Source organism: Macrobrachium nipponense, chromosome 38 (assembly GCF_015104395.2).
Source record: "Macrobrachium nipponense isolate FS-2020 chromosome 38, ASM1510439v2, whole genome shotgun sequence".
In the NCBI taxonomy this organism is placed as follows: domain Eukaryota; kingdom Metazoa; phylum Arthropoda; class Malacostraca; order Decapoda; family Palaemonidae; genus Macrobrachium; species Macrobrachium nipponense.
The window spans coordinates 5,311,630-5,334,376 of NC_061098.1; the positions used below are offsets into that span (position 1 = coordinate 5,311,630).

Consider the following 22,747-nt stretch of genomic DNA (forward strand, 5'->3'; position numbering starts at 1 on the left):
GTGTGCGCCCGCCCTCGGCACCGAGACATAATTCAAGGGTTCAATTCATGAAAGAGCGGAAATCGCCGTCTCTACGGCCGAGTGTCTCCCATGTTGATTCATAATTAAGTAATGAAAATGAAAACAGTGTACTTACAGTTTCATTTTCAAGTCAAACCAAACCATTAGTAGAAAACATACGACGATGAAGCGGGCAGAGAGCGATGACGAACACGTCCTTCACACCCGCGGCCGAAAGCAAAAGTGATTCTTCACCTCTCGGGCGCCTGGGCAGGGCGCGCGCCCAGATCGGACAAGCAGTTAACTACCGTTCTCCCCTTGTTCGAAGCTTACGACCGTCCCAGCTGCCGCTAGTTACCTTCCTATTGTTAAAGGACCGAGGGTTTGTATTACGTATCGGAACAAATGCACTTTTTGTGATAAAATATTAAAAAAATCAAGTATGAAAATTGTTAGTGGTTTTTCTTGAGTTTTAGCTAACAAAATAGCGTTTTTATAGGGGTTCCAAACATTCGCGGGTTCTAACTATTCACGGGGGGGTCTGGTACGCATCCCCCGCGAATACGGGGGGACCACTGTATATATATATATATATATATATGGGCACATATACATTTTGACAAGTCTTTATCTTTATAAAAGACAGGCATACTATGTACAGTCGGGGAAAAGATTTCTTTTACCCCTGGAGTTCACGAGGCATTGTAAATGGCACCGCCGCTTTTTTTTATGTACGTAGTAGACGAGCCTCTTTGGTGCAGATGTCTCCTCACCAGTTACCATATATTTACTTACTTATTTTATAAAAACTAAGATACGTTGATAAAAAAATATAAGTGTGGACAATCAGGAACGTGAAAATTGTGTTTATAAGTGTTATTTTTTACTCAGGATTAAATAAAACTCTTTACTACTTGAGGGAATTACGTAGCGTAAAATCATCGTGCTCCTAAGACTGACAAAGGTGATGGGGGTGGAGGGGGACAGAATGGAAGGAGGTAGAAGTTGTTCGGAGGTAGGGTAGGAACTGTGAACTATCTAATTAAACCATGCATAGCTTCTTTAACACCTTTTCTCTAACTCCACGATCTTTAGAAGCTACTGTGGAATTTCCATTACAATGGCTGAAAGTAAATGTCAATGCAATTTCTACAAAATCACAATCATTGTCCACAACATGATATTGTTATGATACAATAAAGTTTTATGCATACTTACCTGGCAGGTATATATATAGCTGTATTTTCTGAAGTCCGACAGAATTTAAAAAACTTCCGACACACGCAGTGGTCGGCCAGGTGGTTAGTACCCATTCCCGCCGCTGGGAGGCGGGTATCAGGAACCATTCCCATTTTCTATTCATAATTTTTATTTCCACTGTCCCCTGAGGGGAGGTGGGTGGGTACTTGAATATATATATATCTGCCAGTTAAGTATGAACAAACTTTATTGTATCATAACAATATCATTTTGCTCATGAACTTACCTGTCAGATATATATATATAGTTGAACCCCACCGTTGGAGGTGGGAAGGGACAGAATAGAAGGATTTTGGGACACAAATGCATGCAGATGATTTACATCTTGGTTCCACCTGTTAGCATAGCCGACTTCGTGATTACTGTCACCCAAGTCTGCTTCTGCTTTACTAGAGTTGCCAGCGAGGTAGAGACCTATAAAGCTGGTGCACTCCAGATGATCTGTCAAACGGGGGCGTGACCACAATGTGACTAGACCATATTGACCATACCATGAGGGCTAAGAAGTAAAATAAAATATATATATATATTATATATATCACCACCTGACCAACCTAGCCAAAGTTAATGTGTGTTAACTAAGGCTTCAGAGTTAAGAAGTCGCCGTTGTCAGCGACTCCACAACTAAATTAAGAGCTCTTCCTAACCATTTTCTACAGGATAGGATGAGTAGTTAACTTCTTGCCCCCAAGATTGTGTCTGCAGACACGTATGGCCCTAGCGAGCAGCAGATCTCATATGCCATCTTCACATCTCACAGGGAGTGTGAAGTGAACCCAGAGATTGCTTTGCTCAAAATATGGTACTCAGGATGTTGCTGAGTGCCATGCTCTGTTGAAATGCTTCCGAGGCCGCGCCCTCACTCGTGAGCATTCAGATAAAAAGATTTCAAATCTTTGTGCAAACACATGAAGGAGCCATTTTTTTTTTTTTTTTTTGAAAGAACTCCTTAACCCTAAAACCAGGGTGTACTTCGATATGGGCAAGTCTGGTCTTTTTCGGAACATTGCAGATTGCCCGACTGACTTCGACTTTCTTGATTTTAAGTAGATAAAACTTGAGAGACCTGACAGGGCACAGGACTCTCTCTGGCTCCTCCCCCCCACTAACTTGTGCCATCCTTGCTTCCAAGATCCTGGCCCAAGGACAAAAAGGGTTTCCATTCTTAGGCCATAACGAAAGGCTTAGAGAGCACACCTCCTTGTGTTCTCAAAGCCAAAACTTGTGACGATGGCTTAAAATCTCACTAACCCTCTTTGTCGTATCTAGGGTGGTTAGAAGAAGGCCTTCCTGATCACATACAAGAAGTTAACAGGCAGGAGGAGGTTCGAATGCTTTGACATCAAGAACTTCAGACTACGTCTGTACTAAAGTCAGGTGAACGACCAGTTGACAGTCAGACGAATCAAGGACAGCAAGGCTGTACCCTGAAGACCAAAAGGCACTATTCTTAGCTGAAGGATGAGTGTCTGGACTGCCTGGGCGATTCAATCTAAGCAACCTGGGGGGTGGTATCAACGCAACCCACCCGTCGTCCGCAATCGACTTCGTCAATAAGAAACTCAGGGACTACTATATGTCGCCATGATCTCGCCACCGAAGTGTCTGACTCCGAGAAAACAGGCGAGACAAAAAGTAGATGGTGAGCTAGAATCGAGATTCCACAGACCTCAATGATCGTGAAGGTCTTTGTTGTTTGACAGATGCAAATCTGTCAAACAACATTCTCTGTCTGTTCGCACTGGCAGAATTTTCAAAACTCTCGGCAACCGCTAGACCACTGGTAGTTCAGGTGATCTCCCCCACGTTCCCGTGGCGCTGGTACTTGGAACTAGTATTCCCGTTTTCCTCAGATTTTCTCTGAACCCTGTCTCCTGAGGGGAGGGTGGGAATTTAATTATATATACCTGCCAGGTAAGTATGCATAAAACTTTATTGTATCATAACAATATCATTTTTATGCATGACACTTACCTGGCAGGTATATATATAGCTGATTGACACATTTGGAGGTGGGTCACAGACAGCAATATCGTCATAATTCAAAAATTAACTAATTTTTTAAATTATTTATTAAGTTCCTTACCTGCTAAGGTAGCTGACTTCGTAGGTCCTGCCTCTTAGCCTGCTAAACCTTAGTAGCTCTCAACTAGGATGTGACCTGTTTGTTGAGAAGCTAACAACAAGGGTCTGACAACTGGACGGTGACCCAATTTGTTGACAGGAAACCCTAGCCCTCTCTTACCAGGGCATTCATGCTAGGATAAGTTAGAACCACCTGAACCACACACAAAGCTAACGTAACACATTACACTTCACATACTGAAGAGGAAATAACCCTCTCAGACAACCATAAAAAAAAAAGAACACCACTTAATTAAAATACCTAGCATGTTAGTAACTCTATCGAGACCGATTCGTACGGACTTTTGCAATCCTGTAACGAAACCTCTAGATGATCGTTACATTCTACGCCTGTTGTTATAATAGGCTCTTTCTCGTAAACTCGAGCAGGGACCGAGAGAGATACTTCTTAAGATATGAGAGAGAGCTGTGGAATATCAGAGTTGATGTGGACCACTGGTTCCAAAAACTCGTTTCGAGGACTGGAGGGACGACCGAATTGCATTTACTTCTTTCAGATTAAGATCCAGGACATCTGAAACACTATCCAGAGTCCGGTCACCTCCTTCTATCATGACGCAAAGAGAGAATGTCAGAATAATTCCTAGATCTTGAATAATATTTCAGTTTCCCGGTAGTAAAAAACTGTGGTCTGAATTGCAGTCTATTCGGGGAAACAAACTTCTTCAGGAAGGAAATGGTCCCCAGCAAGCTCATCCATTCCCTCCCCGAGTATGCTTACTTCCCTATAAGGCTGCGCTTTGCCTAAGCAGGAGAGCATATAAAAGTGCAATGTTGCGGTAGACTCGTAGTTCTATACCGTGCGGTAACGAGCACCGAAAGGATTAAGAGATAAACTTTGTTGAACATAGTAAGGCAAAACTTAATGAAACGTTTATTCATTACGTAAGAAATCCCTCAATCTTAGGCTAAAGTCCGTGATTTTAGGACAGAGATCAGTTAGTCAGTCAATCCCGCAGGAGAGACGTAACCGCCAGCACAGAGATACGGTTAGTCAGTCAACCCCCAGCAGGAGAGAGAGACGTTAACCTACCGCCGCATGACAGCGCACGATCTGTTACTGGCTCGGTTGGAACTTGGACAGTCAGACACAGCAGCAGCCAGCAGCTTACGAACGTCGTCTCTTAAACTTTATGTCTGGGTTGCCAGCTACCCTATTCTACGAAGAAATAGGTCCGTTATTTTTTGAACAAAAAGAGACTCTCAAGCTGGTATATTTAAGCGAAACAGAAAACGCTAAATATAGATGCGTTTGTGTCGTCAGAACACTACCATACAACGGTAAAAGATAAATCGGAACTCCTGGAAGGCTGCAGGGAGTGACGATTAATGTCCTTAAAATAGTAAACAATAGACCTCTCGGTTGCATCCGAAGAGGTAACTACAGCAAGCGTGTATGACTTGAACCAACCAGTAGTAAAATAACGCAAGGCAAAAAAAAATTTTATTATATCACAATAAAGTTTGTTCATACTTACCTGGCAGACATATATAGCTGAATTCGGAAATACAGCTACATACATATCTGACAGGCAAGTTTCATGAACAAAACTTAGAGAATCGAAGCAGATAGCTCAAGCTTCTTAAGATACTGGACATAAGCGTTCATTGACGTAGTCTACCAGTCTATTTCTTGTACGAGTCTGCGAATGAGGAAGGAAGAGCTCTTCCGAACCTTGTCCTTATTCGCTTACGCAATATCAAGTTAATGAGATGTTTGTCAATGAGAACTAACCCATTACGGTACAGAGAGATATTTTGTCAATGAGTCACTGAATTGACAAAACGTAATCCAGGAAGTCGAGCCTTTTATTTTTCGATTCCCGTCTCAAACAAGGAAGGGACAAGAATCCTGTTAAGAGACTGGGCTTACGGTAGGTACGACGATGCTCAATCGGCATGGAAGTCTCTACTATAAACTAACAAAATCTATCATCTGAAAAACCCTTTCAGATGGATCTAAAAAGCGTTAAATTGTTGTTGGCAGTATGGCAAAGGAAGTCCTGTCTTGCGCTTTCCTGAAGAGCGTCCTTTTGATGAGTGCCTTTGCAAGAATCCTACTGAACGTTGCCGAAAATCCTGACGTTTCAGGACGTCGAGCCTTTACATAACCCGTAACTGTCTTATCTCAAAGTACTTGACTGAGGTAGAGAAAACGAGATCTTCCCTTGAGCTTTCCTTAACTCCATCCACCTTTGCGAAAAGCAATATAATATTGACAGAGACCTCTTGAATTCACGAAACCCGAGGTCTTGCTGGGTTTCGAAGACGAAGTTCTGTTCACTTTCTTGAGGCTCAAATCTTAAACAAGAGCTTGAAGAGTTCAACAGAAAACATTGTCTGGTGCGCGCTCAGCGTCCACACTGGATGCGAGGACGCTCGGCGTCCTGGTGCGCGCTCGGCGTCCTGGTGCGGCTCGCTCGGCCACTGGCGAGGACGCTCGGCGTCCACTGGTGAGTGCGTCCATCCGAGCGTCCTGTTCAAGCCGATCGTCCAAATAAGCGTGCAGAAAAGCGTCACGCTCCTGACAGGCGTCAAAACAAGCGAGAGAAACTGCCTTCTTTTTCCTATTTCTTGGTGGAAAGAAGTACACGTGATCAGGCAACTTTTTTCGCCTTCTTACTTCTCACTGAAACACAACGAGGGAGAAGGGACGTGAAGTGTCCTCTTCTATAAAGCTTCTTAGAGGGCGCGAGTCCTTCCGAGAGCTCCAACCCTTGTGCGGGGAGGACGCCTCGGAGGACGAGAAGCAATCCTTCAGGATTCGTGCATGTGCACGCACTTTGGCAGTCTGGGGATTTTCATCAGAACTGCCGAAGGCACGCCAGATCGGTGGGGTTCCCTGTAACCCTCCTTCGGCTTTCGACATGCCCTCAAATCCTTGGTTCTGGGTAGTTCGACAGAGGTCTAGACTAGAGGCGTTATAAGGCCGATCTGGACGCACCCTCCACTACACAAGGGGCACTGTCACTACACTTAGCCACTTCACTATTGCTCTCTAAAGCAAGCACTTTCGATTCTAAGTTACGAATCGAAATAGTATAAGAGAAAGGGCAATAACCTCTACAGACACTGTTTTAGGGCCCGAAGGCAACATTACAGGGTTAGGCGTAACAAAAACAGAAGTAGAACTCTTCACAACAATGAAGGAGAGCGATCACCTCTCGCAGACATAGTCATAACCCGTAGGCCATACTACAGCGTTTGGCAAAATAAAGTCTACCGGAAGGTTAGCAGTATCACTACCTGACTTTCGGTAATTGATTAAGTTGATTAATTGACGTACATACTAAACAAACTTTTTCCTTACGGAATTAGACACGTTTACTGATAATTTGGCGTACATTACGAATCATACTTTTTCCTTACGGAAATAGACATGTTTACTGATTAATTGCGCCCCCCAAGTGTGGAACTACCGAAGCTTTCGGTAGCCACACCCTATCTTTGCAGACAACACCCTCTGAAACTAGCCTAACTAGATTCAGATATCTTATGCAAAAATGAATCAAATTCAAATCAATTTAAGATAGCGTATGCCTAGCCACAAATCCAAGTAAATAAATTAAAAGACAATTAGGATACTTAGCGGCAAATGAAGTTTCCAAAATCCTAAGCCGGAGGTACTGAAAACAGGTGTTTTCAGTACCGGCGACAGAAAATTTATGAATAGAAAATGGGAATGGTTCCTGATACCCGCCTCCCAGCGGCGGGAATGGGTACTAACCACCTGGCCGACCACTGCGTGTGTCGGAAGTTTTTTAAATTCTGTCGGACTTCAGAAAATACAGCTATATATATACCTGCCAGGTAAGTGTCATGCATAAAACCATTTTTTCAAGATGAGAGAGAGAGATTGTTTGTAAACTATATGCTATCAATATAACTTATTAGTGGTTTTATAATCAGCATAAATTCGCTTCCAAATACGTATGTTGAAAGGTTACAGTTTTGGAGACAGGGTTTATGAATAAGGGTGGGGGTGGTTTCTTTTCCAACAAGCTATTTATCCATGAAAGTGGGTCTGAAACTATGGCCTTTCTTAACTTTTGGCCGAGAGAAAAGGTTTACCTTGAACTGTTTTATAAACCTCAAGAAACTACATCGACCAAAACCTTATCGAGAATGAACTCGCAAGAGGGAAGGCTTTGCCAACAAGGGGCAACAGTTGCGCTAAAAGGGAAAGGCTGTCAAATGCTGCAGTTTCAATACAAGGGAGCTTGGCATCACAAAGACAATAGTCAGACACTGGTAGAGGTGGTGGCAGGAATCAGGAAACCTCAAAGATAAATACCAGAGCGGTGGGCCTAAGAAGACATCTGAAGACGATAGGCAAATTCTTGATTGCAATTAAGTTTCCCTTTAAGAATGCAGTAGCCATTAGGGATGAGCTGCACTTAGAGGTCTATGCACGCACAGAGGAATAATCTTCATGATGCAGTTCTGTTTTATCGGATCTCGTTTAAAAAGGGGAAACTTGAACACCATAAATGGGCAAGATTGGCTTTTGCACGTCAGTATGCTGATAAAACCCTTGATTACTGGGCTTGAGTAATATTCAGTGATGTGAAGATATTCACTTTGGGAACTCACGGACGACTACACTGCTGGCGCCCAAACAACACAAGATACTAGCGACAGCTCATATATATGCTCACAGTGACTATATATTATCATGCAATGTATAGGGCTGGATGTATTTACCCGGTGTGGGAGAACGTGCTGAAGTTGGCGGCCGCTTCACTGCTTTTGTCCGTGCATACGCCCTTCCCTGTCCTGAAGGAATAACTTATGCGATATTCATTGTCTTGTCCATCATAATTAGATAATGGCAAGTTAGTATAAAGAGTTTCATAGCATCTAAGATTTTCAATTAAATGATACAAATTAATGATACAAATGATACAAAAATCTTTTCGGCAATACTTGCTTCACTTTCTTTTTTGACAGGATAATTGTTCTATTCTTAATGCCCGCATTGTTAGGCAATGGTTTGCAGAACAACCAGATATTTAACTCCTGGAATGGGCAAGCAAAGGGTGCGACATAAAACCTAAATGTATGGGGAAATATAGTTAGCAGTTGAGAGCAAGGACAGGAGCCATCTCACCAACTGCTTGAGCACACATTACATGGAGTGGGAGTTATGCCGACGAAATCAGCAAATGATTTACAACCACGTTGCATCTATGCCAAATAGGTTGCAGGAGGTTATCGCAAACGATGATGGCTGGACAAGATATTGATTTTTATGAGCTTTAAATATTAATTAGCTATTAGGTTTCTACTTTGGTGGTGGAAATAAACATAGTAGCAAGTTATATTTTGGTCTATCCTGTAGATTATCAAAGAACAAAATGATTTATAAATTCAAGTCTGCATAATACAAGTTGTGTTATTATTATTATCATTATTATTAGAAGTATGTTATAGTAGTAGTCATATGGCTCACATAAAATTGTTTTTGAAATATAATTGTCATAGTTCTGAATTTTCGAGTATATAAATGAAATTACTGGAAATTTTAAAAAGAAATGTGAGACGGGTCTATACAAGGATATTTCAGTGTTTCTTGACCTTTCGAAACTCAAGACTGAACAAGCTCATGCAAACCTCAGTAAAAAAAAAAAAAAAAAAAAAAAAACAAAAAAAAAAAAAAAAAAAAAAAAAAAAAAAAAAAACTTTATTCTCGTTTTGCACGGTAAAAACATTGAACAATAAAAAGCATGGAAGGCATCGTTGACAATGTTTCCTGCATTGTAAAACCTTTTGAGTTTGCTGCTGAATTAATTTCCTCTCCGAAAACAAATACAGTAACCCTACATTTGAATAGACATTTTATTGATGTTTCTTTAAAAATGTATACATAGTCCCCAACCCATTTCAGGAGACAAGAGAGAGAGAGAGATTGGTATCATGTGATTACACAAATATCTAGCAAAATAAATCACAAATTTATTTTGTTCCTCTATTTTCTTAAATGTGGCCAGCATTCTTTTATGATATTAATGAGTGAACAGCCAAGCCATGCCACTACTCCAGCATTTACATGGAAAACAAGTTCTTTCCTTATTACTGTATTTGAACTACGGTCAGGCAGCCTTTATCAAAGGATGAACACCAAAATAGATAAAGCGATAAAGCTTATTTTACTAGTATCATTATTATATATATACGTATATATACTTTTTTAGCTCATTTCTTTGTGGCTAAGAATATAGAATGTCTACCCAAGAAGGGCCAAGAAAGATCAGCTAAGAATGAAGTTTCCTTTCCACTGACCGCTGCTGAGATCACCCTAACAACTTTTAATTTGGAGTTATTTTTCCCTATTACCATAATCTTAGTATGCCACAGTTTTAATCATAATTTATCAGCCACTGACCGTTGCTTAATGCTCTTTTCCTTTCAATATACAGTGGACCCCTCGTATTCGCGTTCTCCGGATTCGCGGACTCACACATTCGCGGATTTCTCTCAGGAACGTTTCCCTGCATTATTCGCGGAAAATTCGCGCATTCACGGTATTTTTCTATGAGAAATATCCACAAATTCCTGGTTTTTTTTATCAATTTCATCATAAAATGCACTTTTTGTGATAAAACTATTAAAAAAACCAAGTATGAAAATTTTTAGTGGTTTTTCTTAAGTTTTAACTAACAAAATAGGCTGTTTTTAGCGTTTTTATACGGGTTCCAAACATTCGCGGATTTTAACTATTCGCGGGGGGGTCTGGTACGCATCCCCCGCGAATACGGGGGGACATCTGTACTTATTTAACATTCTTTATAACATGGTTACTTGGACATAGATTGTATATATTTTTCCTTTACCATATACAATAATTTTATAGTACATATTACAAAAACAAAATTTGTTTATTCTTTTCTGATAACGATATACAGAACGGTTGGCTATTCAAGATGGAACTAATTTTCCTCCGCTGTTGGATTGAATTAGACAATTTTGAAAGAACTTTCAGCGGAGAAGAGATGACATTCAAAAGAAAATATTTGGATTACACAAGACAGATGATGAACCTCATTGCATATGTCGATAAACGAATTAATCCCCATAATTGTAATCAGCCAATCAGAGGCACCCTTACGTCCAATCATTTGTTTGAAGTTCTAGGTAAATGTGTCTCTCACATTTTGTGAATGGGGATAGGTTATGTCAATATGATTTTATATAAATTGTATCAATATCTTTTGGTCGTTTTAGCTACATTATTTACTGTTTCAATGGGAAATCAGAACTAGCTTTAAAAGGTTTAGTAGGAGGTAAGAGACAAATCGTTACCGAAGTTATACATGCTCGGATAGTTGTCTCTAACTTACAAACAACTCCTCCCTCTTCCTGAAGACCCCCCTTCCCGCCCCCGCTCTTCCATTCCCTACGTCAGTCTCTAGAGCCAAACACAGTTGTATGATATTACTTTTTGTAATTTCCCTCTGATAAACAGTCTTATTATAATCTTGAAAAATTATGTATAAAACCATGAATTGCACTGTAGTTTGTTTTTAAACTTTTTTTTTCTTTCTCAGGTCATTTTATTTCTTTTCAAATAATCAAGTGAAAATATGTTAAATGGTAAGGAAACGTCTCCAGCAATAAGCCTTTGCGAACACCAATAAGCCTTTGCGAACAGCGAATTCATTCATATTTTCAACACTTTTTACTACGTAAACAAAAGCGGCGTTGTCATTTACCGTGTCTAGTGAACGCAGAGGGTAAAACATAATCTTTTCCGCGACTGTACCACCCATGCAATGTCACACAGTCAATAAATATTTGGTTACGTACTTCCAAAATTACTATTATTTCCACATAACATTTAATATACCTTAAATAAAAAAAGGCATTTTAAAAAATACTTCATACCTGTAGGAGAATCATCTGACGGGGATGCTGGAGAAGCCAGCTTCTGCTGATCCTTGCTGTAGAGTATTTGGTGTTGCTTGTGCAGTCTATGCTGTTTTAACTGTTCGACCCATTGTAAGTACACCTCTCGAGACTTACACTGTAAGGATGGAATAAAAAAATTCATAATTAAATATGTTGACGTACAAAATATTAAAGAAACATAATAGCATTCAAATCTGCATAATAAGCATTTACACACACTTGAACTGTGAAGTCATTACTTTACCTTCAGATGAAATATCAAAGTGTCAGCATCAATATCAATTCTTCTCCTCCTGGCTTTTGTTGAAATAACAGACATACCAATATCCATTTTCCCCAAGATTCTGCCTCTTGCTAAATCAGCAATAGACTTGGCATATGTCAAAGTGCTCTTCTCTAGGACAAAGTATCTCTGAAGGAAGATAAACAAAAAACTCAAAAAGGGTAAAGTGGTCTTAAAAAAGATAAATACCCTACATCTTTATTTATTTTGATCTACATTAATTAGATCTTCATATGAGGGTATATATTATTATAGTATACAAATTATCAATATGAAATTTTCATTATTAAAATGAAGTTTTATTGTATACTTACCGAACAATTATAGAGCCGTGATTTCCACGAGCGGCAGGATACTAAATTCAAATTTAGCGCGTCGGCGTCGCCAACACTGGTGGTGATGACGTCATCTCCCTCCACTCGCGGGAGAACCAGGTACAACTGCCCAGGTGAATCCAATTCTTTCTGCCCGTCCGTCCACCTAAGGGGAGGAGGGTGGGTATAATCATAATTGTTCGGTAAGTATACAATAAAACTTCATTTTAATATGAAAATTTCATTTTTATTGTAGTGTCTTACCGAACAATTATAGAGCTGATTACACATTTATGGGAAGGTGGGATTCAGTGGACCACTAGTATTTTTAAATGGTTACATTTATTGCAATACCAGTAAACACTCAAGGTGTCTGTTGTACCTTACCTTGTAAGAGAGCTACAGCAGACTGTTACTGCCTCTGGTCGGTGCTCTTCTTACTATTGTAGAGGAATTGGAATTTGCCCAAAGTTAGCCTCTACAGGAGTGGAATCCTTCCGTAGTTCAAGCGAGTCAAGGCTGACTGACGGTGAGGATAGTAACAACAAAGATTGCCCTTGCCCTGGGCTAAGACCAGAAATTCAATCATACAAAACATTTGTCACCACACCAGATTTAAAACATATATACCCAACCATTGTAAAATCTGACCTAACAGACTGGTGAGTATCCCAGGTACTCGTACCCCCAGCTTCCCTTGAACTCGACAACCTATTCAAGGTGAAAAGTTAGCATAGAGGTGACGACCCCTGTGCCGTTTCTCCCAACACCATGCCAGAAACCGCCACCGGACCTAACGTTTTACAATTCTCGAAAACCGTTTCTATCTCTTTGAGATAATGACTCGCAAAAACCGAATTCGATCTCCAGAACGTGCTCTGAAGAATCGAAGCTAAAGATAAATTCTTTCTGAATGCTAAAGAAGTTGCCACTGCTCTAACCTCGTGAGCTTTAACTCTCAGAAACGGAAAGATTGTCGTTCTCGGCGGGACTGCGAGTGAGCTTCCCTGATAAGCTCTCTAATAAAGAACGATATAGCATTCTTAGAAAGAGGACGAGAGGGATTTTGAACCGAGGTGTCCAGAGCTTAGAAGATTGTCCTCTGATACCCTTAGTGGCAAACGATACTGCTTAATAGCCTGACTGGACATAAGAGCCTTTCTTCCTCCTCATGTCCAACCAAATCAGATAAGTTCCTTACCACAAAACTCCTCGGCCAAGGATTAGAAGGATTCTCATTTTTGGCTAGAAAGGTCAAAGAAACCGAAAATACAGCATTGCCTTGAGAGAAACCGACTCTTTTGTCTATAGCGTGCAATTCGCTGACACGCTTAGCAGAAGCTAGTGCAATAAGAAAGAGTGCCTTCTTAGTCAAGTTCCTGAGTGAAGCCGACTTCAAAGGCTCAAACGGTGGCCCCATGAGGAACTTAAGCACCACATCTAAGTTCCAAGCCACTGTATCTTGCGGGAGCTTAGTGGTTTCGAAAGACCTAATGAGGTCCGACAGATCTGAATTGGAGGAAATATCCAAACCTCGATGTCGAAAAAACCGAAGAGAGCATGGCTCTATATCCTCTGATCGTCGAAGGAGCCAGTTTCTTAGAGTCCTAAGAAATAGAAGAAAATCTGCTATTTCTGTAAGAGGTCGCAGAAAGTAGAGACTTTAGCACTTCTACACCACTCTCTGAAGATTCTCCACTTCCCTTGATAGAGTTTGTTAGAAGACTCTCTCCTACAACAAGCGATAGCTTCTGCAGCTCTTCTTGAAAATCCTTTCGCTCTGACAAGATTCCGGACAGTCTGAACCCTGTCAGAGCTAGAGCGGACAAGTTTTGGTGGAACCTCTTGAAGTGAGGTGTTTGAGAAGCCACTTCTCTGGAGGAAGAAGTCTGGGGAAGTCTACTAACAACTGGAGAAGGTCCGGGAACCACTCTTTCCTGGGCCAAAAGGGAGCGATTAACGTTAGCGTTACATTGCTGTGCGACATGAACTTGTTCAGCACCTCTCTTATTAGACCGAACGGAGGGAATGCATAAGCTTCCAGACCCGACCAATCCAACAGCATTGCGTCCACCGACAAGCTAGAGGATCTGGGACTGGAGAACAAAAGAGAGGAAGACGGTTGTTCCTCGATGTCGCGAACAGGTCTATTGACGGTCGTCCCCAAAGGCGCCAAAGTTTCTGACAAATCTTGTTGTCCAAAGTCCACTCCAGAGGTAACACTTGCTGTTGACGACTTAACTCGTCCGCCAGGACGTTCATCTTTCCCGGAACAAATCTCGGGACTAGCTGAACCTTCGCTTCGTTGACCACAGGAGGAGATCCTTGGCTACTTCGTACAGAGAGAAAGACTGAGTCCCCCTGTTTCCGCACGTACGAGAGAGCCGTGGAGTTGTCGGAATGCACTGCCACTACTCGGCCTTCTACTAAGCTCCGAAACTGTCTGAGCCCTAAGAAAATTGCTAACAGTTTCCTTACATTATGTGGAACTTCTTCTCCTTCTCCGACCAAGCTCCTGAAGTCCGTTGATTTCCCAGTAGGGCTCCCCAACCTGTGTCCGATGCGTCGGAAAAGAACTGTAGGTTCGGGAGGATGGGTCGTAAATCTAACCCTTCTTCCAACCTTGCTCGAGAGAGCCACCACCTTAGGTCCTCTTTTATTTGATCTGTGACAGGAAAGGTAATCGAGTCTGGTTGTGTCTTCCTGCACCAAGAGGCTCTCAGGAAAAACTGCAGAGGTCTCATGTGCAGTCTTCCCAACGTCACAAATTTCTCCACTGACGTCAATTTGCCCAGGAGCCTCTCCACTGATTGGCAGAACTTACCTTTTTGTCAGAACTCCTGAACTGTCTCCAGACAGCCTTGAAAAAACCCCCTCTTCGGGGACAGAAAAAGCCCGAAAAAACTTGAGCATTCAGAATCATCCCCAAATAAGGATGCTCTGAGATGGAACCAACTGGGACTTCTGTTTGTTGACCAGAATTCCTAACTTTCTGGCAAGATCCAGAGTTGTTCCAAGGTCCTTCATGCACGACTCTCTGATGATTCCGACCGGAGAAGCCAATCGTCCAGATAGAGGGAGATTCTTACTCCTAATATGTGTAGCCAGCTTCCTATCGGGGATAGAACCCTGGTGAAAACTTGAGGAGCGGTCGCTAGTCCGAAGCAAAGCGCCCGAAATTGAAACACCTTGCCTTCGAACATGAACCTCAGGTACTTCCGAGATTCGCGATGTATCGGAATGTGAAAATAAGCGTCTTGCATGTCCAGAGAGACCATCCAATCCCCCTGTCTGATGGACTCCAGAACCGACCGAGTGGTCTCCATATGAAATTTTGTTTTCTGGACATGCAAGTTCAGGGGCTCACATCCAAAACCGGCCTCCAGCCCCCTGATGACTTGGGAACTACAAAAAGGCGATTGTAAAAGCCTGGAGGAAAATCCCCTTCTATCTGTTCTATCGCTTCTTTTGAGAACAAGCGCTTCCACTTCTGCGGCTAGCGCCAGAAATTTGTCTGAGCCCGGAGAGTATGCCTGGAATGGAATTGGACACAGGTGAGAGCGAGGGAGGTGAAACGAGAGGAATACGATAGCCGAACTTGAGTACTTGCACTACCCAGGCTTCTGCTCCTCTGTTTTCCCATTCCTCCCAAAACAGAGCCAGCCTGGCTCCCACTGGTGCATGAAGAACCGAGCTTTCATTTGGAAGAGGTTTGTTAACCTTGGCCGAGGCCTTAGACTGAGGTCGCAAATTCGATTTCGGCCGAAAGAAGCGCTTGGGTTTTTCTCCCTCGAAAAGGCGCTTGGGCCAGAGGAGAAACCGAAGGAAACAGTCTCCACAGGGGCTTTAGGTCTCTTAGTAGACTGTGCCAGTAAATCCGAAGTAGATTTCTTATCTAGCGCAGACGAAATTGACAACACTACATCGTCTGGAAAGAGGTTATCTTTCACAAAAGGAGCAAACAAGAGAGCAGACTTCTGTTGGGACGTAACCCTTTTAGAAGCAAAGGAGCACCAAAAGTTGCCTTTTCTTAAGGGTACCAAAGGCGATGAGCGAAGCTAACTCATCACATCCATCCCTAATGGATTTGTCCGCACAGGACAGAACACCAATCCAATCCTCCGCTAACTCCTGGGAAAGAGAAGGCCAGTCTTCGATCTTGGCCGCTAAAGCGCCAATAGTCCAATCAAGGAAGCTAAAGACTTCCAAAAGTTTAAATTGATTCTTTACAACGTGGTCCAACTCAGGGCGCTGTAAAGAAAACTTTCGCTGCGGCGAAAGCAGATCTTCTAGAGGAGTCGATTAAACTGGAGAAGTCTCCCTGGGAGGAGGCAGAAACTCCCAGAGAAGGAGCTTCCCCAGTTACATAAAACCTATACCTCTTACGAAGCAACTTAGAGGGAGGGTAAGCAAAAAGAGCCTTCCCTAAGTCTCTTTTTTCATAGACATCCATTTCTCCGTCTCTTTCAACGAATGTCTAACCGCTTTAGATAGAACAAGTTTTGGGAGGAGAGGGTCTGAAGTTTCCTCCTCATCAAAAAAGTCGAAGTTGGGGAGCGCGGAGCGCTTTCTCAAAATAATCTGGATAAGATACCAGAAGAAATCTAAGGGAGACGTGAATAACACGAGAGGTGATGTGAATCCTCCTCCTCTACTTCTTCTTCATTCTCCGATACCGCCGAAGAAGTAGACGGAACTAACAACCGGATCTGAAGGGTTTCGAACCACCCTTGGACTCATTCATCCACGTTGGGTTAAATATCTCTAACTGCTTGCGCAAAGGCGCCAGAGACGAATCAAAAACAGTTAACGAAGGCTTGGAAGAGCCTAAATGTTCAGCAGAGGCGGAAAAACTATTTGCGCCTCGCTCGGAGCCCGCCGAAATTCGAGGCGAAACAGGCGCATCAGGCGTAACAGACGAAAACGCGCCTAAAGAAACACCCTTAGAACTGCTAGCTACAGCGCTAAAACCACAATCTCTACTAGTAGATGGAGCCGAAAAAGGCACAGATTGAGGCGACGAACGAGCCGCTAACGCCGGCGGCGCAACCCTACTCTCAGGCTCCTTATATCGTGCTTGAACTGGAGAGGCGAAGAATCGGCGCCTGAACGCCTCTTTAAGGGACGCGAAACGGGCGAATCTCGCCAAGAGCGCCGCGCGACCGAGACGAATCGCTTGAATCATTCGAAAGGCGTCTGACCGCAACACCTTTCCAACGCTTAACCGAGCCCTGTTGAGGCGCAACAGGCTCAACAAGAGAGGCTCCTGTCGTGTGGGCAAATCCCGATCGACTCCCTTGGACTTCCGGTATGTCTTCTCCCCGGTGCGGGGGAGCTGGACAGTGACCTTTGTCTAGGAGACGTGTCAGGACAGACAGACGCACCCTCAACTACACTCTTACCTGAGGCCGCTTTCTCCAAAAACGTCTTAACTGAATTACCAAGTTGCAAAACCGTATTCGCTAGTACCGAAAATTTCTGATCTAAAACCTCGATTCCAGACTGGCAATGGTGTCGGAAGAAACTCACGGGAAGCCGGAGAAGTGGGATTAGTAGGAGGAATAGGAGGTGTAGTTAAAGGAGACATAACAATTTGAGGAGAAACAGAAGGAACAGATGCATCGCAAGACGAAGCAGAGCTAAGTCTACTTCCTAAGCGCTGCTTTTCTAATTCTGTCTTTAGCTAATTTCTCCGAGTATGAACTAAAAAACTTCCATTGAGAATCAGTCCAATCACTACACTCGTTACATGTTCGATCTGTTGAACAAACCTGTCCCCAATACACTTAACACATTTAGTGTGAGAATCATTTCTAACTTTGGATATCTATTGTTTTACATCCTGAGATGCAAAAACCTAACTCCCGACGGACTAGAATCCGACATGGCAACGCCTAAATAAAAAGCAAAATAAACAACAACGCCAAAAAGAGTACTTCACCAATTCCGAAGATCAATTCCACCAGAAAAAAAAGCGAAGCAAAGTCATCCAACCGCACCGACCACGATGTTCACCGGACGCCGGCAGGAAAGAATTGGATTCACCTGGCAGTTGTACCTGGTTCTCCCTGCGAGTGGAGGGAGATGACGTCATCACCACCAGTGTTGGCGACGCCGACGCGCTAAATTTGAATTTAGTATCCTGCCGCTCGTGGAAATCACGGCTCTATAATTGTTCGGTAAGACACTACAATAAAAAGAATGTTTTCTTACTAAAGAGTGATGTCATTAAAATACAGGAAACTGTATCATCATTATCCCTATCAAGTAGCGCAAAGTAAATTCTCTAAAATCTATAAATTTATGACCGCAGTAATACTTGTAAAAGTAGTTGGTAAAGACATAATGAAAACATTACAGAGTAGCATCTATTCCAGTCTAAAAAAAGAACCCAGGTTCTAGTAGTATGTCGACTCAAAATAATTCTGAGTAATTTCTTTCATTCCTGTGTTCATGTGCCATAGTGACATGAAATAGTAGACTATAAATTTAGTTTAAAAATGTCAAAAACAGAATATACGTAAATTTAAGCTCATTTAAAAACTGCAAAAGGATGTATTAATCTACTGTACTCTAAGCCCACGAGTAAGTTTTCAACAAGTCCCAACAGTCATTAAAATTACATGAGTCTGTAACTTTTCTTTGTCACAAAAGTTCATGAGTCCAATCCCATCTCATGAATTAATTTTATACAGCATTCATTAACATTTAGGCAATACTAGACTATAACATATAAAGCATTCCATCTTTGGAACTGATATTATATTTACTGTGCTTTGTTAGTTTTGTATTTATAAAGAAAGCTTTCGTATGTTATCCAAAAATTATCTACTAAATCTCAGATGTTCTAATCTCTATACGTACATGTGTAATTATGCATAGGCCACAATTAGTTTACAATATGTGGACTACTAAAATTGCAAATAATCTCATGTACAGCAATACCACATAAAAAACTCACAAGTTGTAGATCCACTTATCAGTGCACTGAAAGATACAGTTAATCTAGAAAATCTGTAAATCTTCTAAACAAGGTGCAGTGTGAATTCATCCTTTCTCAAATTTTAGTACGAAAAGCTTTTAAAATCTGTGAGAAGCTTCATAAACAATGACTAAGTTGAATATTCCAGTCCATTGCCTCTTATGACTTTCTGTAAGCATTCAGGCCTATCTCCTCTAGTGTCTTCGAGGACTCCATTCATGCTAATCTCCTTCAAGATCTTCTGTAACTTTTACTTGCATAAAACTCTTAGAGCCTGTTCTATTTTTGTCAGTTTTGGTTATACAGTACGTACTCACTGCCAAAATCTGTATAAAATTTTCATTGAATTTTCACTTATCTGCATCTCAAAATTGTTTACGAAATAAGACATACCTAAAACTCTATGCATTATGAATACATAAAGCCTACAAACATGGGATTTCATAGGTACAAAGATCCAACTGCCCATGAACAAATAACAACTCTGGTTTAATAAAAAAAAAAATTGACATGCTCTCTTTATATCACAACTGAGCAAAATGTCTTGAAGTTAATGGCTAAGAGTCGTATACAATCTGAATTCATGAGCGGATTGCTTACCTTGTGCCAGCCTTTGAGAGGCCATTTTCGACGCTTGAGCAAGAAACCCTCAAATTTGCGTGGGACAAGGTCAAATCTCTGCCCCTCTTTAAGACCTTCTAATATTTCCCATTCTCCTTTTTTCCTTGCTGAAAAGATATTGTATAATTATACGTAATACTAACCAGAAAAATATGAAAAATGCATGCTTACCTAGCTCAAGAAACCCATGTACGTACTGTAGTCTGATGCAAATACTACTTAACAATTAAAATTATATGATAAATAACATGATTCTCTTGAACAACACTTTGCTATGAGACCTCACATTAGCTATATACAGTAGTTATACATCTCTGAAACATAAAAAATAATGAAATCTATCATAATGCTAGGCAGCCATTTCAAAATATCCTAGGGCTATGGCATCTGACTAGAAAGCTTAGTTTAACTACAAAAGCCAGTCATTTATAATCTTCCAAATACCATCAATCAACTGTAACACAGAAAAGTAATACAACACAAAACAAAAATAAAATTTCTTACTTGACTTATGTGCACTACTTGGAGACCGTCCTGCCTCCTGAGATTCTGCTGACAAACTGTTAGTGTCTACACTCTGGTCCTGAAAATAAATCAAAGATAAGCAGAGCCTAGATCAATGTTCTGGTAAGAAAATAAATAATATTTAAGACATCACTTACTACAGAATAATAATGATAATAGTTTATAGTCTAACTGCAAAACTTTAAAATAAATTTTGTTAATTTTCATCTTTCTCAGACTGATATATTGTAACACTATCTACTGTATACTAAACTATCAGTATGTTGGTTGTTCAATCCAATTTGGTGTTATTTTTCTTAGGCTGATACAAGTCTTGAATTAACAAGCTGGCTTGAAATGAAGGCCAGTCTTATTTACAGCTGTTTTCCTGCTTCCAGGTAATTTTCTCTGCCACGATTCACATCTTTCTAAAGTCTAAATTTCAAATAGTAGTTAGCTTTACTAAAAAAATTTCTTGCATTGGAAAGGACATTTCTATTTCAAATCATATTTTACTATAATCGTGTTCTCCTAATTTTTCTTCGACATTAAGATTGTATTTAATGTTGTAACTTGGAGTATGCTACCAGCCTGCTTTAACTAGCAACTAAGACTTAATGGAAAAAGTTTTTTTCTCTTAATATATGCAGTATACTTGAACGAAGGAGAAGTGAATGGAAAACATAAGACCACATAGCTTACCGATTCAGAACCAGGTGGTGCTGAAGATTTACTTTTCTTCTTTTTACCTCCTTTGCTATTCATGCTTGAAGCTATACTTGACATTATGCTCTAATTTTAGATTAAAAATTTACAGCCTTTTACAATCTGGAATAAATGAGACACAGGTATTATATATAGACATATCACACAAGTCAGTGAGAAAATGTGCCCACAAGCAAAGAGTTTATGAGGACAAAATGTACTAAAAGCTTGGGCTGGATTCACCTTATATTGCATTTTACTAATTACATAATCTATAAGACAAGAATAATTGATTTATTGGGTGTAAATGTCACTAACTCATAGCACACAATCATTATTTTCTTTTGCTACAATCTCCTTTTAACTAGCTTGGCACAATAATAGTAAAATGGCACAGTATCCAGACTTAAGAAGCTGTGATACTGATACCTGAAGAGGCAAATAAATTCTTGCTGGTAATTAACAGGTAACCTTTGAGACAAATAACATGGTAGATAAAATGAACAGGTAATCCACATGAAAAAATTTAGGGATTGCAGGGATGTACAAAATAAAGATTTAAAACATAAATTTTATGCCAGTTATTAAACTACACTGCAGTCATTTGTATCTAGGGAATAAAAATTTAAAATGCACTTTATTATTATTAATAGGGGTTAGTTTTTCCAGACCTCTGAGTCTCAAGTAGACTCTTCTCGGGCTGGTTCTCAGGAATCAATCCTGAGAGAGAGAGAGAGAGAGAGAGAGAGAGAGAGAGAGAGAGAGAGAGAAAATTACTTTATTTGAAAAACCCGTCTTATTTAAAAAATTTATGATTTTATTAATTGAAAAATCCCTGCTTTCAGCAAGAATATTTTTCATTTCTGAACTCCGCAGATAAATAGATCTTTGCTGGGTCCAATTTGGGCACTCAACAAGCAAATGCTGCACTGTCATGGGTGTTTGACATCTGTTACATTTCACTGGGTCAGCATGTGGTGTTGACATCAAGTGACCATGTGAGAATCTTGTGTGTCCTATACGTAGCCTTGCTAGGATCACCTCTTTTGATCTTTCCTCCTGTGAGGATGTCCTCCATGCGTAGACTTCAGTTTTTATGTTTTTAAGTTTATTTGTTGTTGGCACCGAGGCCCATTCTTCTTTCCAATCCTGGTAAATCCAAGTTTTAACAGATTTTACCCAGTCTGACACTGGGGCATATGAAATTGTTGGAGGGATAGTGCAGGCTAATTTGGCAGCAGAGTCTGCATATTCATTTCCTTTTATTCCCACGTGTGCTGGGATCCAACATATTTCCATTGATATTCCTGATTGGAGGAGTTGATGAATTTTTATTTGAATTTCCTGTACTATTTGGTTTCCTGGTTTATACTGTCTTATTGCATCTATAGCGCTACGTGAGTCACTGAAAATAACAGAGACACTTGCTTTTGCCTCAGATATCATATCTAGAGCCATCTGTATGGCTGTGACTTCAGCAGTAAATACTGATGATATTGAAGGTAGGCTTTTTTTAATTAACATTTTTCGAATATGCAGATGCTCCTACTCCAACATTATTTTTGGAGCCGTCTGTATATACCATAAATTTGTCGCCTTTTCTTCTAATGTGCTCCAAAGCATGTTGGCGGTACATTTCCGTACTTGTCATTTGCTTTTTGAGTAGGTAAGACAGGAAATGCACTAAATCTATAGTTTGACTACTGTATTTACAAAAGGAGAGCTATCTATCACAATTGTCCAGAGTGGTTAACTTTCTTTCTATATAATGTATATAATAATTTATGTGCTTAATTTTTGGGGGGGCCAAACATTACATGCTCATTAGATTATAATCCACAGATAAAGATATTTCTCAAGTGCATATGCACTAATTCTTTCTCCCAATATGTTTACACAAATGGCTCAATTTCTTGTGAGGACACATGCTGTTAACTAGTATACTGTATCTTCTCACTGCACCAGTGACTTGTTGGACGAGTGGATTTCGCGCTCGGCTACCAATCCAGTGGTCCGAAGTTCGAT

At 40.8% G+C, this 22,747-nt stretch overlaps 1 protein-coding gene across 1 annotated transcript in view; it reads right to left on the bottom strand.

Annotated features, from left to right (window-relative positions):
• LOC135209572 (oxysterol-binding protein-related protein 3-like) overlaps positions 1-22,747 on the bottom strand; it is an 88,703-nt gene that overhangs the window by 63,538 nt on the left and 2,418 nt on the right. The window contains exons 2-7 of the mRNA XM_064242245.1: positions 20,720-20,845; positions 20,018-20,096; positions 19,493-19,620; positions 11,558-11,725; positions 11,290-11,428; positions 8,110-8,181 (exon numbers count right to left, since the gene is read on the bottom strand). Of these exons, the coding sequence (XP_064098315.1) occupies positions 8,110-8,181; positions 11,290-11,428; positions 11,558-11,725; positions 19,493-19,620; positions 20,018-20,096; positions 20,720-20,803 (670 nt within the window). The 5' untranslated portion in view covers positions 20,804-20,845. The remainder of the gene's footprint in view (positions 1-8,109; positions 8,182-11,289; positions 11,429-11,557; positions 11,726-19,492; positions 19,621-20,017; positions 20,097-20,719; positions 20,846-22,747) is intronic.